This window comes from Agelaius tricolor, unplaced genomic scaffold, assembly GCF_023055355.1.
Source record: "Agelaius tricolor isolate 1412-34295 unplaced genomic scaffold, bAgeTri1.0.p SCAF_34, whole genome shotgun sequence".
NCBI classification, from domain to species: Eukaryota; Metazoa; Chordata; class Aves; order Passeriformes; family Icteridae; genus Agelaius; species Agelaius tricolor.
This window is the reverse complement of record NW_027269294.1, coordinates 4,735,855-4,757,484: the sequence shown is the minus strand read 5'-3', so window position 1 is coordinate 4,757,484 and position 21,630 is coordinate 4,735,855. Positions and strand designations below refer to the sequence as shown.

Sequence of the window (21,630 nt, the reverse complement as noted above, 5' to 3'; positions counted from 1 at the left end):
TGAAGACAATTTTGCATTTTGATCATAAATATTCTCCTGGTCATTTCTGGCAAAACTGTCAAAAGACATTTTATACCATTTTGCAAGAGATTGTTATTGGAAGAAAAAAGGTAATTTAGATTTTGTATTTAAACAAAGCGTGCCTGAAACGTTGAGAAGTTGATTTAATGTTAACAATTCTGCGACTCAAGCAGTATTTGGGCCAAAATCCAGCTCCAAAAGATAACAGCAGGCAGGAAAAAGACTGTGTTTTTCAAAAATTCAAAGAAGTAAGTAAGCCTAGGAATCTAAGCAGTTAACGAGAGGATGGGATAGACATATTCTTCTCAGATGCCTTCTCTGTTGAAATTCACTGAGCCTCAATCCTTTAATTAAAATTAAATCTCATGGAAACACAACAACAAAACCCAGCAGAAGAGAGAGTGCCTCTATCTTTGAGCTGCTCTGCAGCACAGAGGTGTTCAGGCTTTTATGGGCTCATACTGCAAGAGAACTGAGAGGGTGCCAAGGCACGAGGTGTTCAGCAAAACACATTGTGAGGAGTCAGCTCTGAATCAAAACTTGCTCCTGTAAATGACAGGAGATGCTCCTGGAGTGCTCTGTCCTACAGTGCCCTCATCAGTAAGTTCCAACGAGAGGCTCAGGGTGCAAGAGCTCTCAGCAAGCTGCATTATGAAAGGGCTACACTGCCCGTGTTTCCATCAAAACCAAATTTTCCAGAATTCTGATACCCATGTTTCAATTTGCTCATCCACAGTAGCAGTGATCTTTCTTTAGGAAAGAGACAGGGGGTCATCATACTGGCAAAGTTTTCCAAACAGAATTTTCTGGAAGCAACAGACACCTCATGGTGACTTCACAAATTTGTCATTGTTTATTTTTTTTAAGAATATCTTACTTTTTTAAAAAATCAAATGCCACAAACCCAAGGATAAAAAGGGGAGCTTCCTACACTTAAAATCACTTCTGGCATATGGGTGTGTACCCAGAGATTTGGTGCCCTGTGGATAAATGTGGCACCATACAGGTACAAGGATAAATGTTTGCAGGGATGGGATGCTTCCCAAGGCACAAATAGCAGACATAGGCCAGCATTCTCTCCTAGTGTCCTGAAATTCCATTTGCAAAATTTCCCTCTGATGGCAGCAGGGTTCCACAAAGGGACAGGGCAGCCAGCTCCCACCTGCCTCTCTTGTAGTTTCTCAGTTCACATTCACTCCTTGGTGCATGTTGCCAATAAACTGAGCACTTTTCAAGGAATGGCCATCTAGTTTTAACACTCATCTGGAGCAGCATGTAGTGTTATTTTTAGGCTACAAAATCACAAACAGAATTCATTACTGGCAGTGAAAACTGCAGTCTCTCTTTCCTCCCTTCAGGAGCACACACTGGGGTGAAGTGCCAGGGGATAAAGGTATGGCATTTAATTTCTGGAAACCTCAAAAATTTAATGGTTATGATGAATGGTTCACATCCTGAGCTCTGAGCTGGAGTATGTTGAATTTAGAAAAGAAGGATAAAGTAGTTTCAGATGCAGTCTTGATCCCCAAGGCAACTCTTCCAGTTTATAATTTTCTTAATTCCCTTTGTCCGCTGGAATACTAAAGAGTCAAACAATGAAAAAAAAGAAAAAACCTCATACACATCAGCTGAACTAAGTAAAGGACCCCCTTCTCCTCATCCTCTAAACCTTTACAGCAATAATAAAATTAAATGCAAATTACAGCAACAATAGGTTAGAATGAGAGTAATAAAAAAAGCTGTTGTTTTAAAATAGTAGATTTCTGTTTAAAAGCTACAAAATGTGTATAGTTTGGAACTAAGTAAAGAGAGAAAAACCATAATCAAGGTGAAGAAATTACCTTTCTGTTGATGTTTGTGTTGGTTTTGGTTTATCTTTCCCTCAACTGCTTATGTCTGGACTAGAAAAGCTCAGCCTTTCTGTTGTGGGGAAAAAAACTGAATATTAGTTTGCTTAAGTGCATTTCATCCTGAGTGCAAGAGCAGAGAGCCCACAAGGACCTGTCATCGTTTCAACAGACGATATAACAAAGAAACAACCTGAGGAGATTTTATCTGTCCCTGAAGTATTTTGTGGTCATTTATAACAGTTTTTGCAAGGAGGTTTTCTCATCCATTAATTAGGGTTCATTATGGATTTTAAGCAGCCAGCTTTAAATAATCTACTTTATCAACATTCCTATTTATTTTGATGGAAACAAACATGAACAACAAGAATCTTTTGCTGACACCTGGCAGTGAGTTCAGGTCAGTGAAGGGCTGGACAGTTTTTCAAGGTGCCTACCTGCCAGCATGTCTAAAAAGGAGCTAGTGAAGACTAAAGATAAATGTTTGGCTGTAATCAATCGGGATGCCTTTATCTCAGAAAGCCTCTTTGGCAGCTTTGCTGGAGATCATAAGTCAAAAAATTCACAATAATTTGTAATGAGGCTGCTCACTGGGATCAATCTGTGGTTGAGGCAGGAACAAATCAAGGCAATAATAGCATTTGTTGCTTCTCTCTTTAGGGCCACAAATCCACCAAATTTCAGAATTTTGGGGCTTTTTGATACATGGATAAACTGACTTAAACCAGAAATCTGACTACCCCTAAAAGGCAGGTTATATCACTAAAATGGTAAAATCTAAAGTTTAGGACAATGCCCATGACACGCAAAACTTCCACAGGAACTTTTATTACAGCAATTCCACATTCAGTTAACTCCAGACACTCCACTCGCTCACAGTACAAAACTCCTTGGCTTCTGACAGCTTCACAAAGGAAATGTGCCATTCACACAGTGAATGGGGAACGTATTAATTTGCCTTTCAGAGCGCGTGCAGTCCACTTTGCTGCTGGTAATCTGCATAAAACTGGATTAACGAGTCGGGAATCCTCGGGCTCACGACTGTCAGCGCGCTCCGGAAGTGCCGGCCCGCGATAGATTTGGCATGGATGTCTTCCTGAAGAGCTAGGAGGGCTGCTTCCCTGCACACTGCTGTTATCTGCAAAGAAACAACAAAAAAACAACCACACAGCATTATTATTATTGTTGTTGTTGTTATTATTATTGTTATTAACCCTACTTGAAGAAAGAGAACCCAAGAACATCAAATCACTCCAAATGCCAAATAATCACAAGTAGAGTTTTCCCAACTTTTTAATTTTTTTAAAATAAATGAGGTTGTGGGCAATTAGGACATTCAAAAAACAGGATGTAGCTTGAACTTTAAACCACAGTACATTAAATTTCACATTACAGCATGCTGCAAATTAACTTGCTAATCATATTACCTTGTGTTAAACTCCCCACAACACCTGATAAATTCAAATCCCAACCACTGGCGATACAATTTCCATCCCTAAAGTGCAAGAGCAGATATTCCCAGGCTCTGTGGGCACTTTTCTTTCCCAGCCTTGCACTGGGAAAGAAATAAAAACAATTAATTCCAAAAGGAGGCTCGGAGGAGAGGGGTGTGTGGAAGGGGAGGAAGGTTAAGGTCTCATACCCTGCAATGTGTTTTTAAGCTCTCTGGACTTCAGACAGCGGAAATAGACTGATGCCAGTGTCACTCTAAAGACACATTACTGTGGTGAAAGGAGCTTGTGGAATGAAAAGAGATATTGTGATTTCCAGTGCAACAGGGAAAACAGTGATTGATATTGACTGCTCCCTTATATCTGTAAATGAAAGAGCCAACTGAAACACATTTGTCCGGCTATTCAGCATATTTTCTCTGTTTGTTCACTTACTGAAAGGAGTTCCCTCGCTTATGCTCTGCTAATGGTTGCCAAAGCCGTTTAGTAGCTTTTTAGGGGATTTAGCAGCATGTTTAGGAAGCTTTCACAAGAAAACATGCATGGATTTAGATGGCTTTGTCAAGTTACAACAATATTACTATTAGTTCTGTGCTGCTCTAATGAGCACCAAAGCTAAACACTGCTGTTCCGCATTTTAATGCTTTTCAGGACTTCAGAGACAGCTGAACGTGGAAGTGCAGCTGAGATTTAGTGCACCAGCTTCTTGTGGAGATCAGTAATTCATCACCCAGAAAGTTAACAGAGAGGCCCTGGTCTTTTTCTGTGCAAGTTTTTCTCTAAGCAGACATTGTGACTGCGTCCCCATCTCGAACAGGAATATTAAGCTACTTAAAGAAAAAAACTTGCACCAGATCAAACACCCCCTTGCACTCCCTGCCTACCACTGACCCCAGAATTCTTCCACAAGGGAAAGACTGGTGATGGAAAAACAGATCCCAAGCATTCTGGACTCAGAGCCTGTGTTGGCCTTTGAAAGAGGGGTCCATTTCCCCTTGATAAATACTCCAGTAAGGCCACAAAATGAAGAGACTCTCTGGAAATTTTCACAGGCATTATTAAAAAATCCCCAAATGCAGCCCAGCAGGATTTGACTGCCCTATTCTTCTCACAGAGACCATCATCTATCCACAGCATGAAATGCTGAAGCAGGCTGTCACTGACAAGGTGTTCACTTGTCAGCAGCTGGTTAAGTGAAGGAGAAGCTGAAGGAGACACTGTCAAGCTGTCACATCCAAAACTGAAGGAACACCACTGCCAATCCTATTTCTTCCCGTTTCATTTGTACATGGATACACTCAGGAGGAATTCACCCATAGGCTGATAGCTCTGATGAGGCTTTCACCTGTTCTCTAAGCTCTGCCAACACTATCCTCCTTTGGAGGTGAGTGATGACAACTCACCTCCAAAGGATTTCTTTTGTTTTAATTTTATTCTTAAATACTGAACCATAAGTTCTGTGATAGCTGAAAATCACTAGACATAAGGAAGCACCAGAAAACTCATAATTTTTGGCTTCTTAAAAGCATTTCAGCTGCTTTTAAGGGACAAGGGAAGGCATACATTTAAGGCATAAATTATTGTTCTCCCTTTTCCTGGCTGCACTCAGAATTTTTGTGGATTAAATCTTTTCTATATTACTGAGTAATAAACAGCAGGCGTTACAGCACAGTGTTGAAAATGCAGGCCCTTGTGTCTGGTCACAGAGTCACAGGGACTTGTTTCCATTCCTTGGCTAACCCAGGGGATCAGGTTTCTGAGGTAAGAGATTCAACAAGGCAAGTTTGATTATTTTGCTTTGTTCAGTATGCAAACTTAAAAAAAAAAAAAAGCCCTCACAAGCATTCTCACTAGCTGATAAAGCTAAATCACTCATGGAAAGCAAACACAAGTAGTGGTGTAACCACAGTGAGAGGAGGGTGAATTCATCTGCTGAATTCAGACCTTATTGGCCTAAGGTCACTGGTCTGTCATGGAGACTGCTTGTCACAGCCACATTAGGACATTTCTTACCAGATGGAGCAACAGAAGGCATTTCTGTGGATTGAGGAAAAAAGGGAAGGCCACAGAAGAGGCTGTAACTGACAGCAGAGGAAGGAGACCCTTTGCAGCAAGACATGGATTTTTTCCAGGCTTAGCAGCACTCCAAACCTAGAAGCTGCATCCACACCACCAGCTTTGAAACCCTGCAACAGGTCTATTCCCAATGAACTTCTCCTGTGACTTTCTTAAAACACTTCTTCTTTTGGCCTCTACAAGATCACCCTGTATCAAGTGCCACAGTCCAATCATCCTTATATAATAAAGCACTTTTGTTTTTATTAAACCTGGCAATTTCAGCAAGTCCTCCTATTCCCTGTGTTATGAGAATGGTGATTCATCTGCTCTTCCCTGCACACCTTGCCTGTACCATCGATGATTTTACAGAGCTTCATCTCCTTCCCTCCCAGTCAATTCTTTGCAAGCCAAAGAGTCCTCAATGACTCAGACCTTGCTCCTGCCCAACCTGCCCATTCTTCCTCCCACCTGCCATTGCTGCCTTGGCCAGTTCTGCCCTGAGCTCTCACTGCTGAGTGCCTGAAGCTGTGCAGGGCACAGAGGGGGCTGTACCAGGCCACAGCTCTGTCCCTGGGCTGCTTGCAGTTCCTTTCTTATCACTGTATTTGTGCTGAGAGGATTTTTCTCAGAACATTACTCATGCTGCCTCCAGCATCTCTTCCCAAGTGACAGTACCTAATTTAGGCCAAATTATTTGTGAATTTGAAGCTTGGGTGATATTATTTTTTCTCCATTGCATTTAGTAGGATGAACAGCATCTGCCTACCTCGATAAATGAATGCTAAGAACCAGCATTACTTACGTGCAAGGCAATTCTTAATGAGTTTCAATAAAAATACTTAAGGGATCATAATTTTTACCTTTTCAGTACACAAAAGAAGGACAAATAAAAGTGCAGTCTTTTGGATCTCTGTGTGTTATGAGGAACAGGAATAACATCCTAGTCCTGTTCCAAAGGCAAAAATACATCTCACTGTGTGGAGGGACAAAATAGATATTTTGTGACTGCATCTGAATCCAGAGCGGCTTTCAGCACCCACTCTAGGGCAGTAATGAAGGCATGAAGTGATTGTCAGAGACAGCAGTGATTAAACAGCAACACACCAGGCAATCAAGCTGTACCTACTGTAACTACATGGGTTACTACTGCTACTGCAGCAGTAAAGAGGCAGCCAGGTGGGATAAAAAGCTGTTGAATCTAAGAGTACCAGCATATCCCCTAGTTTGGCTATTATTAGTATCATTATCAAAGGAAGTTTACCAAACAGAATTCTCATTTCAAATGGAGTCAGAGCAATTTACTGACCAATGCATTCATCTGCTGTCTACAGTCATCTCTTACCATGGGAATACTTTTGAATTCATGCATAAAAACCCAGTGCAGTGCTTTCCTGAAGGATGGATTTATTATCTCAATGATATTTAAAAATGATCTTTAAGATCAGAAAATAAACAATTAATTTAAAATTCTGCTTCAAAGTGCAAAAGGCACCAGAATCAAGCTTTCCTGGGAGGAAAGGAGAATTAAAATCTGCTGACTGAGCCACACACACAGAGGTCAGTAAGAAACAAAGCCACACACCAGCCCAGAGCTATGCTACAAACAACGAAGAGCCCCCCAGCAGGAAAGGATTTACACCTAGTCGTTCTCTCCTGCCCCATTCCACTCCCAGCAACAATAAAATGCCCGGTGCCAGTTACTGTTCCCTGCATGACCAGCACTGAGCCCGACCCATCTTTCCCCAGAAACCAACAGTTACACCACTGGCTGCTTCAGCTGGGCCAATTCTCCCCCATTCTGGCATTAAGCACCAACTCTGTCCAGCCGACTCGAAGTCCTTTTCAGCTTCTTTGTATTTAAAGTGCTCTAAATAGCTTTAAAGAACCTTAAAAAAAAAAAAAAAAAAGCTCTTCTGTGTTAAAGCCTTAGGTATTTTCAAGAAAGTGGTTTTGTTAGGGCCGAGTGTGCTGGGAACACCTGTGAATGTCGGGTTTAATTGGGCTGCAGCTGGTGTCGATTGTGTGCGCTGTAACTGGCAGCCACTGCCGGGCCCTACATTGTGTTTCATTTTCCTTTTTCCTTCCTTTTTAACTCGCTCCTCCACCCCGCCAGTTAAAGTTGTAAGGGATTGTGTGTGAGAGAGGGATTAGGAGCCTGGAAACAAGAATAGTGCCCTGCGGGTTGTGAATAGCACAAATTGGGGCTCTTCCTGGCGGAGCAGTACCTGCGAGGCTGAGCGCCCGCCGGGCACCTCAAAGGGAGCCGGGACCAGGTCTGGGGACTCGCCTTTCCCGCTCAGCCAGGGAGGGATAAAAGCTTCACACACAGCATTTGAAAAGGACATGAATAACCCCCGGGTCTCGACAGCTGTGTCTCACTCGGGCGAATTCCTGCCCTACCCCTGTGCCAGGAGCTGCCCTGTGAGAGCAAAAGACTTATCTCCACTAAACAGGGATAGCTGGAAAGCTCTCAGGACCCACCTGAGACTAAGGGAAAAGGTGGGCATGGATGCCTTTCCAAAGCGAGAATCTGCTCCGTAGACAGAGAGGAGATGGGAGAAGTTGCTGACTGTACTCTTAAAATCCACATAAATAATTCAACGTGGCTCCAGCAGCGCACAACTTCCCACAAGGGATTTGTAGGGGGCTCAAAGCAGTGCTGGGCAGAGATGTAAAAATACCTCGAGGTTTGTGCCACCCCCAGCAGGTCACTCCTGCTCAGTGTGGGACGCCACGGCCCCGCTTTCCCCCCTCTCCTTTGTGCAGGCACCACCCGCTGCCGGCTGCGGGCTCCCGCCCGGCTCTTGTGCTGGCTCCGGTGCTAAGATGGCCCTTTCATTCACCGATTCAATGCAGCAGACCATCAGAAAACTAATCCAGAAATAAAATAAAAAGAGCCTTAGCTTGCTGCTGAGGTATTGAGATGGGCTCAGGGGGGATTCGACAAGTCGGCATGGGAGGAGTGGGGAGCACAGCAAGTGGGATGAGTTATGCTCCAGGAGCTGCTGGGGAGACCTGCCCTAGATGAAAATGCTATTTTAAGATGTCACAAATACAATTTTTTCTTTAAAATGGGACAAACTGAGAGGGTCTTAGCTGCTTTTGATGTGTTTCAGAAAGGCTTAAATGTAGTACTTCTCTTGTGTTTCACCTTCCCCTGTTTTATGTATAAACCAAGGAAAGACAAGAAAACAGCTTTTTTCTCTTGTCTGCTCAGAGAAATTGTTACAGATTGCTAAAAATCTTGTTCTGTATAGAGGAAAAAGTTTCCAATACTATGGAACTATTGAACACCTTGTGGTAAATTTTGACCAGTGTTTGAAAGACAAAGAATCACCCTGTATGTGCATCTCCTCATTCTGCTCAGTTCTATGATCTGTGTAGATTTAAATGGGATGGATCACAGAATCCAAGGTTTGGGTTGGAAGGGACCTTTAAAGATTACCTAGTTCTAACCCCTCTGCCATGGGCAGGGAACTTTCCACTAACTCAGGCTGCTCAGAACTTGGCTTTGAGCACTTCCATGGATGGGGTATCCACAAAATGATACAATTATACATTTGGGCATTTTGCAAAGGGTGAATAATCTGTTTTAACCAGAAAATGATGATGTGTATTAGCATCATGCTTTTCAGACAGTATCCATTCACTCCTCAGACTCATGTACTGAACTATGGGACCTATGCAGTGGATGTGCTTAGGATATTACTGTTGCTCCCTAAAATTTTCCCAGCTCAAGTGTCCCAGCAAGGCCCTCACAGGCTGCACAAGGGCCTCAGTGAGACAGAGGCGTCCTTGATCTCTAAGCATCAATGTTGTAAACTGTCATTAGTTTTCCTCAAGTTAAAGCACTTACATCTCTACAGGTCTGTATTTAGGAACACTGCCTTGGAGCGGGTGAGTTCCTACCCTTGGCAATGACAGTCTACAATTAGATATTACTTTTCATAAAAATATAGACTTCTTTCTCCCTTGTTTATTAAAGAGACATTCATTATGAGCAGACATTGGACTGCCTACTTTAAAGCAGGTCTGTACTGATGAGGCAGCATCTTTGCAATTTTTAAATGTAAAGGACAGCTATTACTTTTTGAGCAACCTGGTCTAGTAGAAAGTGTCCCTGGCCATGGCAAGGGGGTGGAATGAGATTATCTTTAAAGTCCATTCCATCCCAAACCATAAACCCAGGATTATGTGTATCCTGTGTCTCTGAGAGCAAATGATCTCTGCTATTACCAATTCCTTTAATGAGAAATTGTTAAGCACATGTAATTGAATAAAACCAGCTGCTTTAATGATGTCTGTAAGTGAGCTTAGTTCAGAGCAGTCTGCACAACTTAATGTACCATTTGCTTATTTGTGTAATTTTGTGGCTTAATGTACAGGTGACCACGTGTGTGGGTGTCCACAGCTTACCTGAGGTTGCTGCACAGGGACACAAAGCTGTCCTGCTGCCTGAGTACATCTGATTTGACCAGGATGGGGGTTCCCCATGAAAGGTTCACCCTTTCCATGGTGGCCACAGCAAAGACCAAGTCCTCCTGCTCTCTCATCATCTCAGCCAAGCTTCAGAATCAGCTGAAGGTGAACCAAGAGCTGAGCCAGACAACTGGCCAGCTGCACATCTGGGACAATCATAGCAACAATTAATGAGGCAGAGTGACCCCAAAATGCTGCCTTTAATTGCTCTTCCAGTACCAGAAACTGCGCAGGGGCTGTTCCCGGGCAGCAGACAGCATCACATGTATCAGTAGCTCCTGCTATTCTATAAAGCTCACACACGCCCAGGGAAGGGAAAGATGAGGTATGTAGCCAAAATTAGGTGTATGTATCATAACTCCAGCACATGATGACAGCTAAGGGGAATAAAGCAGAGCTCTCAGTGGTACATGCTAAGTGTCATCACACATACCTCTGCTCATCCCGACATGTTCTAACAGAGCAAAGCCTCGGCTCCATCTGCAAGCTTTCTTTTTTTCTTCCTTCCACTCTCTTAAAAAATATTACTAGATGTGGTATCCTTCCAAGCAATGTATAAAACATGTAAATTCCGATTTCAATTTTGTAACTACAAGCCCAAAAGGCAGCTATTTTCCAAGAGGCGCTCCGCCGATATGGCTCCCATCACTTTGGCAGAGACATGGCATAGCTACACCTCTCACAAAGGAATTCCGTAACAAAACGAGTTTTTACATGCTGGGACTAAATATTTTTAAACAGCACTCTCTGCCAACTTCAAGTTTCAGCTATATTTGTGCAACTAAAAAAATAAAAAAAAAAAAAAAACCCACCACCCCCCCCCCCCCCCCCCCCCAAAAAAAAATCACATGCGTGTTTCTATACAAGATTAAGCTGCATTTCTGGTTAACCTCAGAATTATTTCATTTTTATATAAACATTTAATGGGAAAGTTTAACTTCTTCCCTTCAATGAGGAAAAGGAAGCCAAGCCACTAGAAAAACAGAGTCTTTCTATGTGTGTGTGTGTGCACGCACTCATTTTAATTAAAAGTAATTAAGAGAATCCTGTGTTCTCACTCACAGTCTGCTGGTGCTGCAGAGGGCCTGGACACAGAGCCAAGGGTATTCTGCCGAACGCCGCCAGCAAGAGAGATTGGATTATGCAACTAAAAATTTTAAACTAGAAGACTTCATCATTAGCTGTGGCTGTCATGAGTTTCTCCCTAGGAAAAAAAAAAAAACTGTATAAAACAGATTTGGCAGCTCCCACCTTATGAAACCTATCAGGGTGGAGGTGTTAAGCAGTTGCTGCATTTGCTTGCTTGCTTTTCAGATTTCGAGGCACTTACAAGGCTGGGTAATATATTCAGCATATTTCCTATTTCTTGCACTAGAAGGTAATTCTTGCCTTTCCTTTCTCAAGTTTAGACTGAGCAGAAGCCTCAGACTCCTATCAAAACAAAGCAAATAAAAGCAACTTTGCAAAAAGAACTGGGAGAAGTGCTCTCCCTTCCCTAAAAATATTATTTTTTGGTCAATAGAACACAGCCAGTCTAGAACTGTCTTTCATCTCTTTTCAGCTCCAGCCACATTTCTATGACATTATATCACCATTTAAAGGTAGCTACGACCCCAAACTTTTGAATCCAACTAGCAAAGAAGGAAAGCAAAAAAAAAAAACCCCTTTTTTTATGGGTTCATTTAAACTCTGCCTTTCATCCTGTCTTTGGAGCCATGGCAAATATTGTCCTGATTGGACCTTACACAGCAGGTTAAAAATAGCAACCGTAGCTACCTACATATGAGCTATCCTAATACAATACAGTAAAAGCAAACTCACTCAGTTAACAATAATGACAAATCTCCTAGAAACTTAGTTTTTCTGTCAATTTTGACAGAAAGCACACAAATGCTACAATAGTAAGAGTTACACTTTCTTGGTGACACGTGCATTCACATCCTAGGTTGAGGTGAGAAAAGACGTTTGGGGAGAACACACATAATTCCCCTAATGGAAGCTCTCTAGCCTTTATTTATTGGGTTCTCAGTTCCTGGAAGGTGTGAGATGTCTCCTGTGGAGTATCTATTTCCCCAGCAGAAAGCTAAAGGAATTTCAAGCTGTTTCTAAGTTTACCTCTTGGAGCTTCCCATGGCACCAGCTGCTCGTGTTTCCCAGGAAAATCAAGGAGGAGGACTACTGCATGCCTGTATTCCAGGGAGGCAGAGTGTGGCTGGGAGGACAGGCAGACCTAGAAAGCAATGCCATTAAGCCCCAGCAAAATGCCTTTGTGTATGGTTATTACTCCTAAAGGAGGAAGCAAAAAATGCTGGAAAAGAACTTATTCAAGTTTTATTGCAGGGTTTGCTTGTGCAAGAAAAGAAATGAAGTAATTGCAGCAAGAAAAGAAACCATGAATGATGCAAATATATGGAACAAGAAAAGTAGGGTACCAACAATTAGCTTGAGTTAAGGATTGATGAAGGGTTATATCTTAATGGAACAGAAAGTCAATTAAGGTGTCTGCTTTTGCATTGTTAACATTACAGCTTGAAATCTGGGTTCCCTCCTCCAGTTGAGGAAACTGAATCCATGTAATGTCTGAAAGTCATCCAGATCTGCTTACTCCATGGATAACAGATCTAATTTAACAAATTCTTCTCTTTCATAATTGTAAACTCCTTCTACACTTGTGCCATGTTATTGCAAAAACCTCCTTTGGTTTCTTGGGTTTTTTTCCCCCTCCTTCCTTATCTAGGTAAGACAACGTAATGCAAATTTCCAACACTATGAAGATTTAGAAAACAGGTCACTTGAGTTTCTCTTCACAAAGATGCTTCACATTCAAAATTTACCCTCAGCATCTCTGCAAATATGCACGGGGGAAGCAGAGGAGTGTCCCTTCCCCTTCCTCCATGTTGTATGCAGCTTTGCTTTTCAATATTAACAGCATTTTTACTTCTTAGAAGTTGCAGTCTAGCATGATACTCAAACAATTTAAGGCCAGAAAAGTAGGAAATTTATGCTTAGTAGTGTTCAAGGAAGGAGAGGATGAAGTCCAAAGGAGGATGCCGCAAGACTGAGCTCAGAAACTGTAACACAACTAAGGACTACAACTGAAAGATCATAAAAAGCCTCTAAGAAACATGCAACCCAGTGGCAGGACAGTCCTGAAATGTTCCTGAGGCACACTTTGAGGGACACTCACAAATTGAAGTCACCATCAGGTTTTCTGCCTCCTGCTGTAGGGCTGCTTTGCTTACCAGAGCCCGAGTGAATACACAGGAAAAGAGCATCTGCTCCTCTTACCTGCAGTGTTGTGGGTGCACTCCCCTTGCTAGCTAGAGCCTGCAGCACACACATGCCTTCTCCTGGACTTCCATAAATATTTTACAGTGCTGAATTGTGTGGCCAAGTGATACAATGACACAATAAAGCACAACTGCTCTCCCTGAAGCCATTCCAGCCTATCTAACAGGCTCAGGAATCACCCAGCAGCCCACTTTGCATGGCACAGAGGACTCTATGGATGACAGCATCCAACAGCTTGTGCCAAGTAGACATGAGTCTGTGAGGTGGAAAAAAAAGGACACCTTAATTGTATCATTGACTTTGTCCTTAGCAGATGCTGCTCTTTCTGCCTTGTGTGGGTATCTACAACTGGTATTGTTTCCAGATCCTTGTCAAGAGGTGAGTTCTGATTTGCTCAGGAATTGCCTGTGTGCATGAGAAAGTGTAAACTTTCCACTTCCCTGTGTATTGTATTTACTCATTTCACATTAGATGTACAGATAGTAGGACAGACAGAAAGTCTTAATGCCTCTGCAAAAACAATAAAAGGTGACCAAAAGAATGAGGACACCACATCCAGGATGCTGCCACAGAAGCACAGTTTTCCATACTGAACCAAAAACCAGATGCTATTTTCTCTCAGCTTTGTAATTATTCAGTACTGCAATGAGCAGATGTTAACATTTCCCACTTGGTATCATATTTAATACTTTTCATGCTATCTGGAAGATTCTTTGATATCAATCATTTGTTTTTTATGGGGTGAGCAAGTTTTAAATGCATGAAATGTCACGGGGAAACTGGACTTTATTCCTTCCATTTATTTTGCATGACACCACACAACTAGTACTTCTCAGCAGCCCAGAGTGGTGAAGGTGCTTGTTTTAGCTCAAAGGGCTGTGATTGAGAAAGCCTCTCTTGTGCTTCAATGTGCCCCTCCCATTTATCAAGTGACTTCCAGATCAAATGGATGACTCTGAGACTTGGAAGGGCACAGCACCACAGCAGCACTGAAGCCCTTTCTCCCCCTACATAACCATGTTGGGAACAGCAGCCGTAGCACCAGGGAGCCTGAAACAATGTGGGACTCTCACTCTGCTTCATTAAATGCTATTTTGCTAAATTAAAGGCCACAAGTAAGTCATATTGTATCCATAAGCACATGCATGCCACAGGCCTTTCCCCTTCCATATTTTCCTCAGCTGTGGATCATGCAAAATCCCATGGAAGACATATTTCAACTTTTCAGTTGTTTTTGGTTTTTTTTTTGGGTGAGAGCAGGACTTTCTACCCCTCAGTGGACACAGCACTCAAACCACACTGCCAAATATTATATGATGTCCTTTCCAGAGTTAATTTTTAATTTCCTGACTCCACTGCATGAGAAATTTTCAAATTGTCTTGGCGGTCACTTAGAGGCATGTGCAGACCTAATTGCAGGAGTGAATGCAGTGTCAGCCCAAATGCAAACCTCTGGACTCAGTGAGGAATTTCTGCAGAATTAGTTGCTTGGTTGAATTAAGTTCCAGAGAGACCCACACTCCAAGGATCGACTGCAAATGTATCGCAAAGGGTGAGAGCCTTTCTTGCCCCAGCCTGCAGCCAGGGGAGGCAGGTGTTTTCAATGTGTCACTCAAAAACCTGGTGATTTTCTGTTTTTATTTTTTAATACCCCAATTCATAACCCACAGATGTTGTGCATGGCTATAAATCTTGGCACCCTCTTCTCTGCGAAGGAGTTTCTCCTGGTATTCAATTTTCTTTGCTTTACCTTAAGTCACCCTAATCATGCTGACATCTACTATCGATGATTATATTAGCCCTAAAAGATCCTTAAACAAATGAAAAGGACTGACTTCCACTCCTAAAGTTCTGCTTCCAATTTTCTAAAGGAAATTAAATAATGTATAAATCAAATGCTGGGCGCAGGCCCAGGCAGCTGAACATCGCTTTGTCCTTTCAAAGTGAAGACGAAGTGTCTGCTATGGAAGGGACAAGCCAAGAGAAATAAAGCTTAACCTCAGCTCCATGTGAAAGTGATTTGGGATAATCGGGGGAATCTGCAAAGAGGTTAAAAAGGGGACCACATACTAACAGGGGAACTTCACACAACGATCAAAAATATATCAAGAGCTGACCTTCACCTGGAGGAGCTGCACAGCCCCGACAGCTTTGTTACACGGAGCAGAGTGCGAAGGGCAGGAGAAAGAAGAGATGAGCAGGAAGTCAAAAATCTATTTATGGCTGCCATTTGTCATGTTTTGGTAATCTTATCAGGGTGAGTTTTTTTCAGTTTTGCAAGATTTATAACTAAGTACTGCCTGACAACCTTGCAGTGAGTGTGCACACTACTTTCCAGTTCTCCTTTAGCTAGTACACACTACTTAGATTATTAAATCAACCACCAAGGGACTTCTGAATTTATGTACTATTGATGGACTGCTGATCCTTCTCTTTAACACAGTGTATGTATCTAGGAAGGGAAAAAACCAGTAAAATGTGCTAGATTTCTTGCTGGTATTATTTACTGAGCAAGCAATTGCTTTAATTGCCACAAGGCATTTCTTAGAACTATTGGGGAAGATGTACTTTGTAATATGATTTCTCGATTAAAAGGAGATCCTAATCAAGTCTATACTGCTTCAACATGAGTTCACACTGACATTTTTGCACACAGCAGGGTGTGTTTGAAATCTCTGATCAGCACTAGAGTTCATGGTTAGGGTCAGCTTAACCCTATTCACATAAATCAAACTTTGGTGGGGAGAAAAAGATGTGACATGCAGCTGTCAGTGCCCCAACTGTGTACACTCATAGTTCCAAAATATTCCTGTCCTCGTCTTTACAAAGTCTAGAATATTTCAGATGTGATGCACATGGCCCTTAAGCTCAGATGGTGGAGAAGTCTCATCTTTACACTTTCTTGAGAAACCTGCAAAATTGTTTTCAGCACTGTCACTTAGCAGTTGTTTGGTCTGTCACCACATGAAGTGAGCAGCTGGCAAAGCAGGGACAGCCACGTAACACTTACATGTGAATGTGAATTCAACACACATCTTGCTTAGCTGCTGCAAACCTGTCAGGGAATGCCTCACTGTTTAAAAAAACCCCAAAACATAAACCCACAAACAAAATCCCTATACATTTATTTCCCTTTTAAAAAGATGAGTTCATACACACATTCTTTTATTGTAGAGTTGAAGAACATGATGAGTGCAACTGCCATTTACTGGGATACAAATTCATCTGAACATCAAGCACCCTTGATTCAGAAGAACCAACAGGTTTACTGGGTTCACAGCCCTGTAATTCAGTGACAAGTATCCATGCCTTTCACAAAAGCTATAAAATATTAGAACAAGCTTCAGGAATGTTATTACCTTAAAAGAGGCAATTCAACCAACCTGTGAGCTGGGAGATTCTCCCATACATCTCCCTGTCTTCTGACAGACCCCCTGCAAATGAAGCCCAGCTCTGGCTGTGTTTGAAAAAGCAAAGCAAGCAGTGGAACTGAGGGGGATTTCATGGCACCACGGGGCTTCACACAAACACTGCCAGAATAAATTCCTCTGTCAGACCTCCAAGTTTCACATCACTTTGTCTCCACAGGTTCCCAAATATCAATAGCAAGAAGAAAAAAAACAAACCATAAAGAAGGATGGGAAGAAGTAGGAAGTTTTCACAGAGTGTGGTTGTTTGCCATCCTTGGATTTAAACAAAACCAGGCGCACAGTGTGTTACTCACACATGAAAAGAGGAGAGCCAAGAAGGGAAGGAGATGCTTCTCTCTTTTCCTCTCCCCTTGTTTCAAGAAAGCATCCCTGAAAGCACACAGGCATCTGGTTTGGGTTCCTCTGACGTCAGCAAACGCCACTGAAGTAAAGCACATGCTTAAATATGTTCCAAACCCCTTATCTGCTTTTAATAATTGGAAGCTAAATGGAAGCTATAAGTCATTGAGCAGGACAAGTACCAGGAACAAACAAGACCTTTTTTGCCTTTAAGGTGATGGTACTTAGTGGCTCTGCAAAACTTTGGACTCAGTAACATCCGCTATCAGAAGTGGAGACAGATTTTAATGCAGGATTCAATCAAATTACAAATGCTAAAATTGATGCTCTGGTCAGAGAAAGAAGTTGAGATTAATGACAGCGTGTCACATTCCTTTGGTGCTTTATATTTCTACCTATTTTTTCTATATATTGGTGTCTCCAGTAAAAGGAAAATAGGAAGAAACTCTGGTACAAGGCTACTCATCCCTGCCAGGTAATTTTGCTGTGGTCAGCTGCTCAGGCAGTGTGTGGCTGGTGCTCTTGGAGAGTTTGGGAAGGGATGAGAAATGTGGGAGAAGTCTTTTCCACCAGACTATATGAAACATGACCTGCTAAGGTAGAGTTAGGGAAAAGTCACTCCTAACAGGAGTCAGCCATCTGACAATCCCTGAGAGGGACTGAATGTAGGATCACAGTCTTGGCTCTGTCTTGAATTTCCTTTGTCACCACCTAGCAAGCTCTGCTGATAACCTGGGATAAGCTGCCTTCCTCAGGTCAGTGCTCATTTATGTCCCAAACCTCATGGACCATCAGCAGTGGAGGAGTTACAGCAGCCACTGAAGCCTGGCATGGCAGGGACTGATTCCAGGGACTGCCATGGGAGTTACTGCAATGGGATCTAATTCCTCAGTAACAGGCAGGATCAAGTCCTAAATTAGTGATTCCCAGATTTCATTAAGTTTATTCATCCTTAGGCCAATTTACCTGCTGGCACAACTCCCCTGGGGATTGTGCCAGCAAAGACTTTGGCCTAGTAATTTCAGATTAATTTCTGTATCATCATCTTCATGTGGCTTTGGGAAGACTATTTGTATATCCTGCTATAGACCTTGTGGAAGCAAACACTAATTATGAAGGAAAATGTTTAAAATTTTGACTACACAACTACTCTTCCAAAATTTAAAAAAAAAAAAAAAAGTAGTCTAGACCATGACAGGAATTCCAGATGGAAATATGTTTAACAAATATGGAAAGGTAATACTTTCCTGTATATTGCTTTGTGAGTTATTAGCACCTAAATGGTCTCCATGGTCAAAAGTCTATTAATGAGCTGGAAGACAAAGTGATGTAATCAGGAGAGATCAGCAGTAATTTCTCCTGCAGAAGATTTACATGCAGCAGCCATGTGTGTTTGTTTATGATCTCTACATCTGGTAACGAGCTCTCAACGCGATGGAAAGCTGCGGTGGAATAATGCACCCCGTTCCTCTCACGCACTAATTAATGCTCTATTTAGTCTGGGAAAAGGCACTTCAAAAATAAACACTCATTTCCAGCAGACCATAAAGGATAGGTAACAACTGAAACACACCACACAGGCCTAAAAACTGGTGTGTAGCAACCTCTGAAGCATTAAAAAAGCTGAGTTTTAACTCCCAGAGTACCACAGGAAGAGTGTGTGCACACACCAATCTCTCCAGCACTACAAACACACACTAAGAGACCCTAGATACCCACAGAGACAATCAAAGCCAGAGTGATCATCTGTAGGAATGACAAAAACCAGTAAGAGAAGGCAGAGATAAAATATTCCCCTTGACAGCAAGTGTTAAACTATGTTTTGTGCTCACAAGGCACCTATAGTAACACTGCTGGCCATCACCTCATCCACCTCATTCTGGCAGTTGATAACATGAGCAATAAATCTGATTTCCACAATGACAGGAAAAGCAGCCATTGCAAAGATGGTTAGATCTTGTATTCCTACTGGAAAAAAAAAGGCCTGGGAGATGGTGTCCAGCCCATCCTCTGCCTGCAGGGCTGGCTGCTGAAGGGGGAATGCAGTGGAGGCTCAGCATCCTCAGCTGCCACTGGAGTCACTCCACTGCTTTTAGTCACTTCACCAAGGCCTTGTCTGCACAGGATGTGAGGCTGGAACAGCTACTGCATTTACATTCACAGCCTATCTCATTCCAGGATAACTTCCTCACACTGACATGCCCTCAGAAGTACAAGAGCATTCGTCTGTGGCTGCATTTAGCCCTAGGCTGGAGTCTCACAAGGTAACAGAGAATAGAGATTTGGCTTTATCTTACAAACTGTGCTAATATATCTCACCACCCTTTGGATTGGAGCCAACTTCTTCTCTCTAATCTCCCAATCATTTCCCACTGAAAACTTGTACTTTCTTTAGTCTGTGAAAGAAGACAAAAATCAGGAAAATCACAGGGATTGCAGGGCATGGAAAGCCTGTGTGAGCTGTACCCAAGAGAAAATTTCCCAGCATGAGATACCAGAGCTATGAAACGGCCTCTTTCAGTGACAGAGGAATTGCCATGGTGGCTAAGAGAAAGCCTGCTTAGGCTACAAGAATGGAGGAATAACAATTCAGAGACTTGGGATGGTTTTAAAGGTAAATCAGATAAAAACAGAGCAAATATATGAGTAGAGGTTGAAACTTTTCATGTATATTGAAATGGCAGTGTGAAAACAGTTTTTCTCCTGCCAGGCACAACTCTTACCCTCCCACTCACACATCCAGGGTACAGAGTTTGCAACTCCGGACTTCTTGTGTGCTCTTCAGCTGCAATAAAAAAAAGGCATTTTTGCAGTGCTTACAGCTCAGACCCTCATCCACACTCACTGAGACCATCTGACACATCCCTGCCTCCCCTGTTTGGATTTCCCAAAGCAAGCAGAGAGGACCAAGGGGGAATGACATGTCTGACAGGGACAGTCTGACATGAATGGTGAGTTGTCAAAATGGAACCAGCAATCCCCTAAAACTAGTGTTTGGTTTCAGGCAAAGAATTTGCAGTCTGCAGATGCATGCCAGGCTCTGCCACAGCAGTAAGTGTAGGTGGGCAAATAGCAACTCATTTCTAGAGGTGGCCAGTCGACTTTGCACTTCCACCAAGGCTTTTCTGATAAAAAAATTATGGTTTTTTTATCAGTGCCTGAATCTCCATGGGTTCCTAGATCTGCAGAGCATCTTTGTTCTGTTTAGACTTGCCTTTTTTTTTTTTTTGTTCAGAGACAAAACAAGCTAGGGCTTCAAACCATGCAGGGTTTTAATGCTGCAGAATCCCCACGTACCCACTTCCTCTCTTTCCTCAGCTCTTCTCTATCTGATTTACTGTTTACTTACAGACCATATGGGAAACATGTCGGGAAAGCACGCATCCGGGTTCACATTCACAGTAAATACTTTTTATGACTATTCCCATGACCTGCAGCAACAGACTAGATTAGTCGCCCACAACTATGTATAATCACACAATCATTTAAATACATTTTCCAAACAGAATATGTTCTGAGATACAGATCAACTAAATATTCCTCTTTCTGAAACCTATTTCCTACAACTTTACCATTTCCACCTGAGACAGAAAGTCTTATCTTTCAACTGTGGAGTCAATATAAACAGAAGAACATGAACACCTGGGTCCATGTAAAAGTGCAGCCAGCAAATTATCAGTCCAGGCTGTTCAGTTTTCTTAGCAAAAGAACTATAAATTTGTTTTCAGCAAAAGAGCTGAAAATAGATGTTGATGCTGAAGTATATCTATCAAAATGTGAAAAAACACTCTTTTTTTATTCTCTGTTTCATAAAACCAACTCCCTCTAATTTTAAGTTCATCCAAAAGCAGCATTGCAGAAGCATTCTATTCTGCTGAATAGAGTGTAGAGTATTTCCCAAGCAGAATACATTATTTAATCCAAAGCCAAATAAACAAAGGGTCAAATTCAACCTCACCCATTCCATTTAGCAACAAAATTGAAAGGAAATCTTGAAAAAGTCATTTTGAATTGAAATTTTTAAAATCTTTCCAAGGTGAAACATTCCGAATTCTGTTTCTAATGTAAGAAGTTAAGTCAATGATACAGAACTAAAGAAATAATTGAATTTCGTGTTTCTGAATAATTTTTTATCAGAAGGAAGTCTGAAGCAAAATTTATAAAAGTAAAATTAACATCTACATTTTTCCCATGTAAGTAATGAGACCATTTAATCTTATTCAGGATTACCACTTAATCCACTTAATCTTATTCAGGATTTGAATTTTTTTTTCATTTCCAATCAACCTGTGGGTTGAAGAAAAATTTGCTGTGTCCCTGTTGCTTTGGGAAATGGTTCTGATAGTCTTTTAACTCGCAACTGGCAGGAGTGAAGAATGCTTGTAGCTCTCCCCCACCTCCTCTGCCTGCGGAAGCTGGCAAGCTCATCTGCTGCAGGATACTTGGAGAGCATCTCCTCAGCCAAACTGACTTACTGCGTCATGTTCCAACACTTAACTAGAACACATGGAAATATTCCTTTTGTTAAATGCATAAAGATTAAAAAAATAGAGATTTCACAAGGTAACTTGGCTTTTTAAAGCTCTATGATTTTACAAAATGGAGGTTGGGTGTTGTTTCTACAGGCAGATGTTGGGATACTGTTCTGAGCCTCTAAAAATGAAAAGGGGGTGTGTTTCCCTGCTTTTTAAGGAATGCTTTACAGGTTTTTGA

The 21,630-nt window shown here is 41.9% G+C and overlaps 1 protein-coding gene across 1 annotated transcript in view; it reads right to left on the bottom strand.

The window, feature by feature from the left end:
* Positions 1-2,680: 2,680 nt before the first annotated feature.
* The window catches only part of AFG2A (AFG2 AAA ATPase homolog A), a 161,508-nt gene continuing 142,558 nt past the window's right edge, over positions 2,681-21,630 (bottom strand). Inside the window, 1 exon segment of the mRNA XM_071452447.1 lies at positions 2,681-3,006. Coding sequence (XP_071308548.1) covers positions 2,830-3,006 — 177 coding nt within the window. The 3' untranslated portion in view covers positions 2,681-2,829.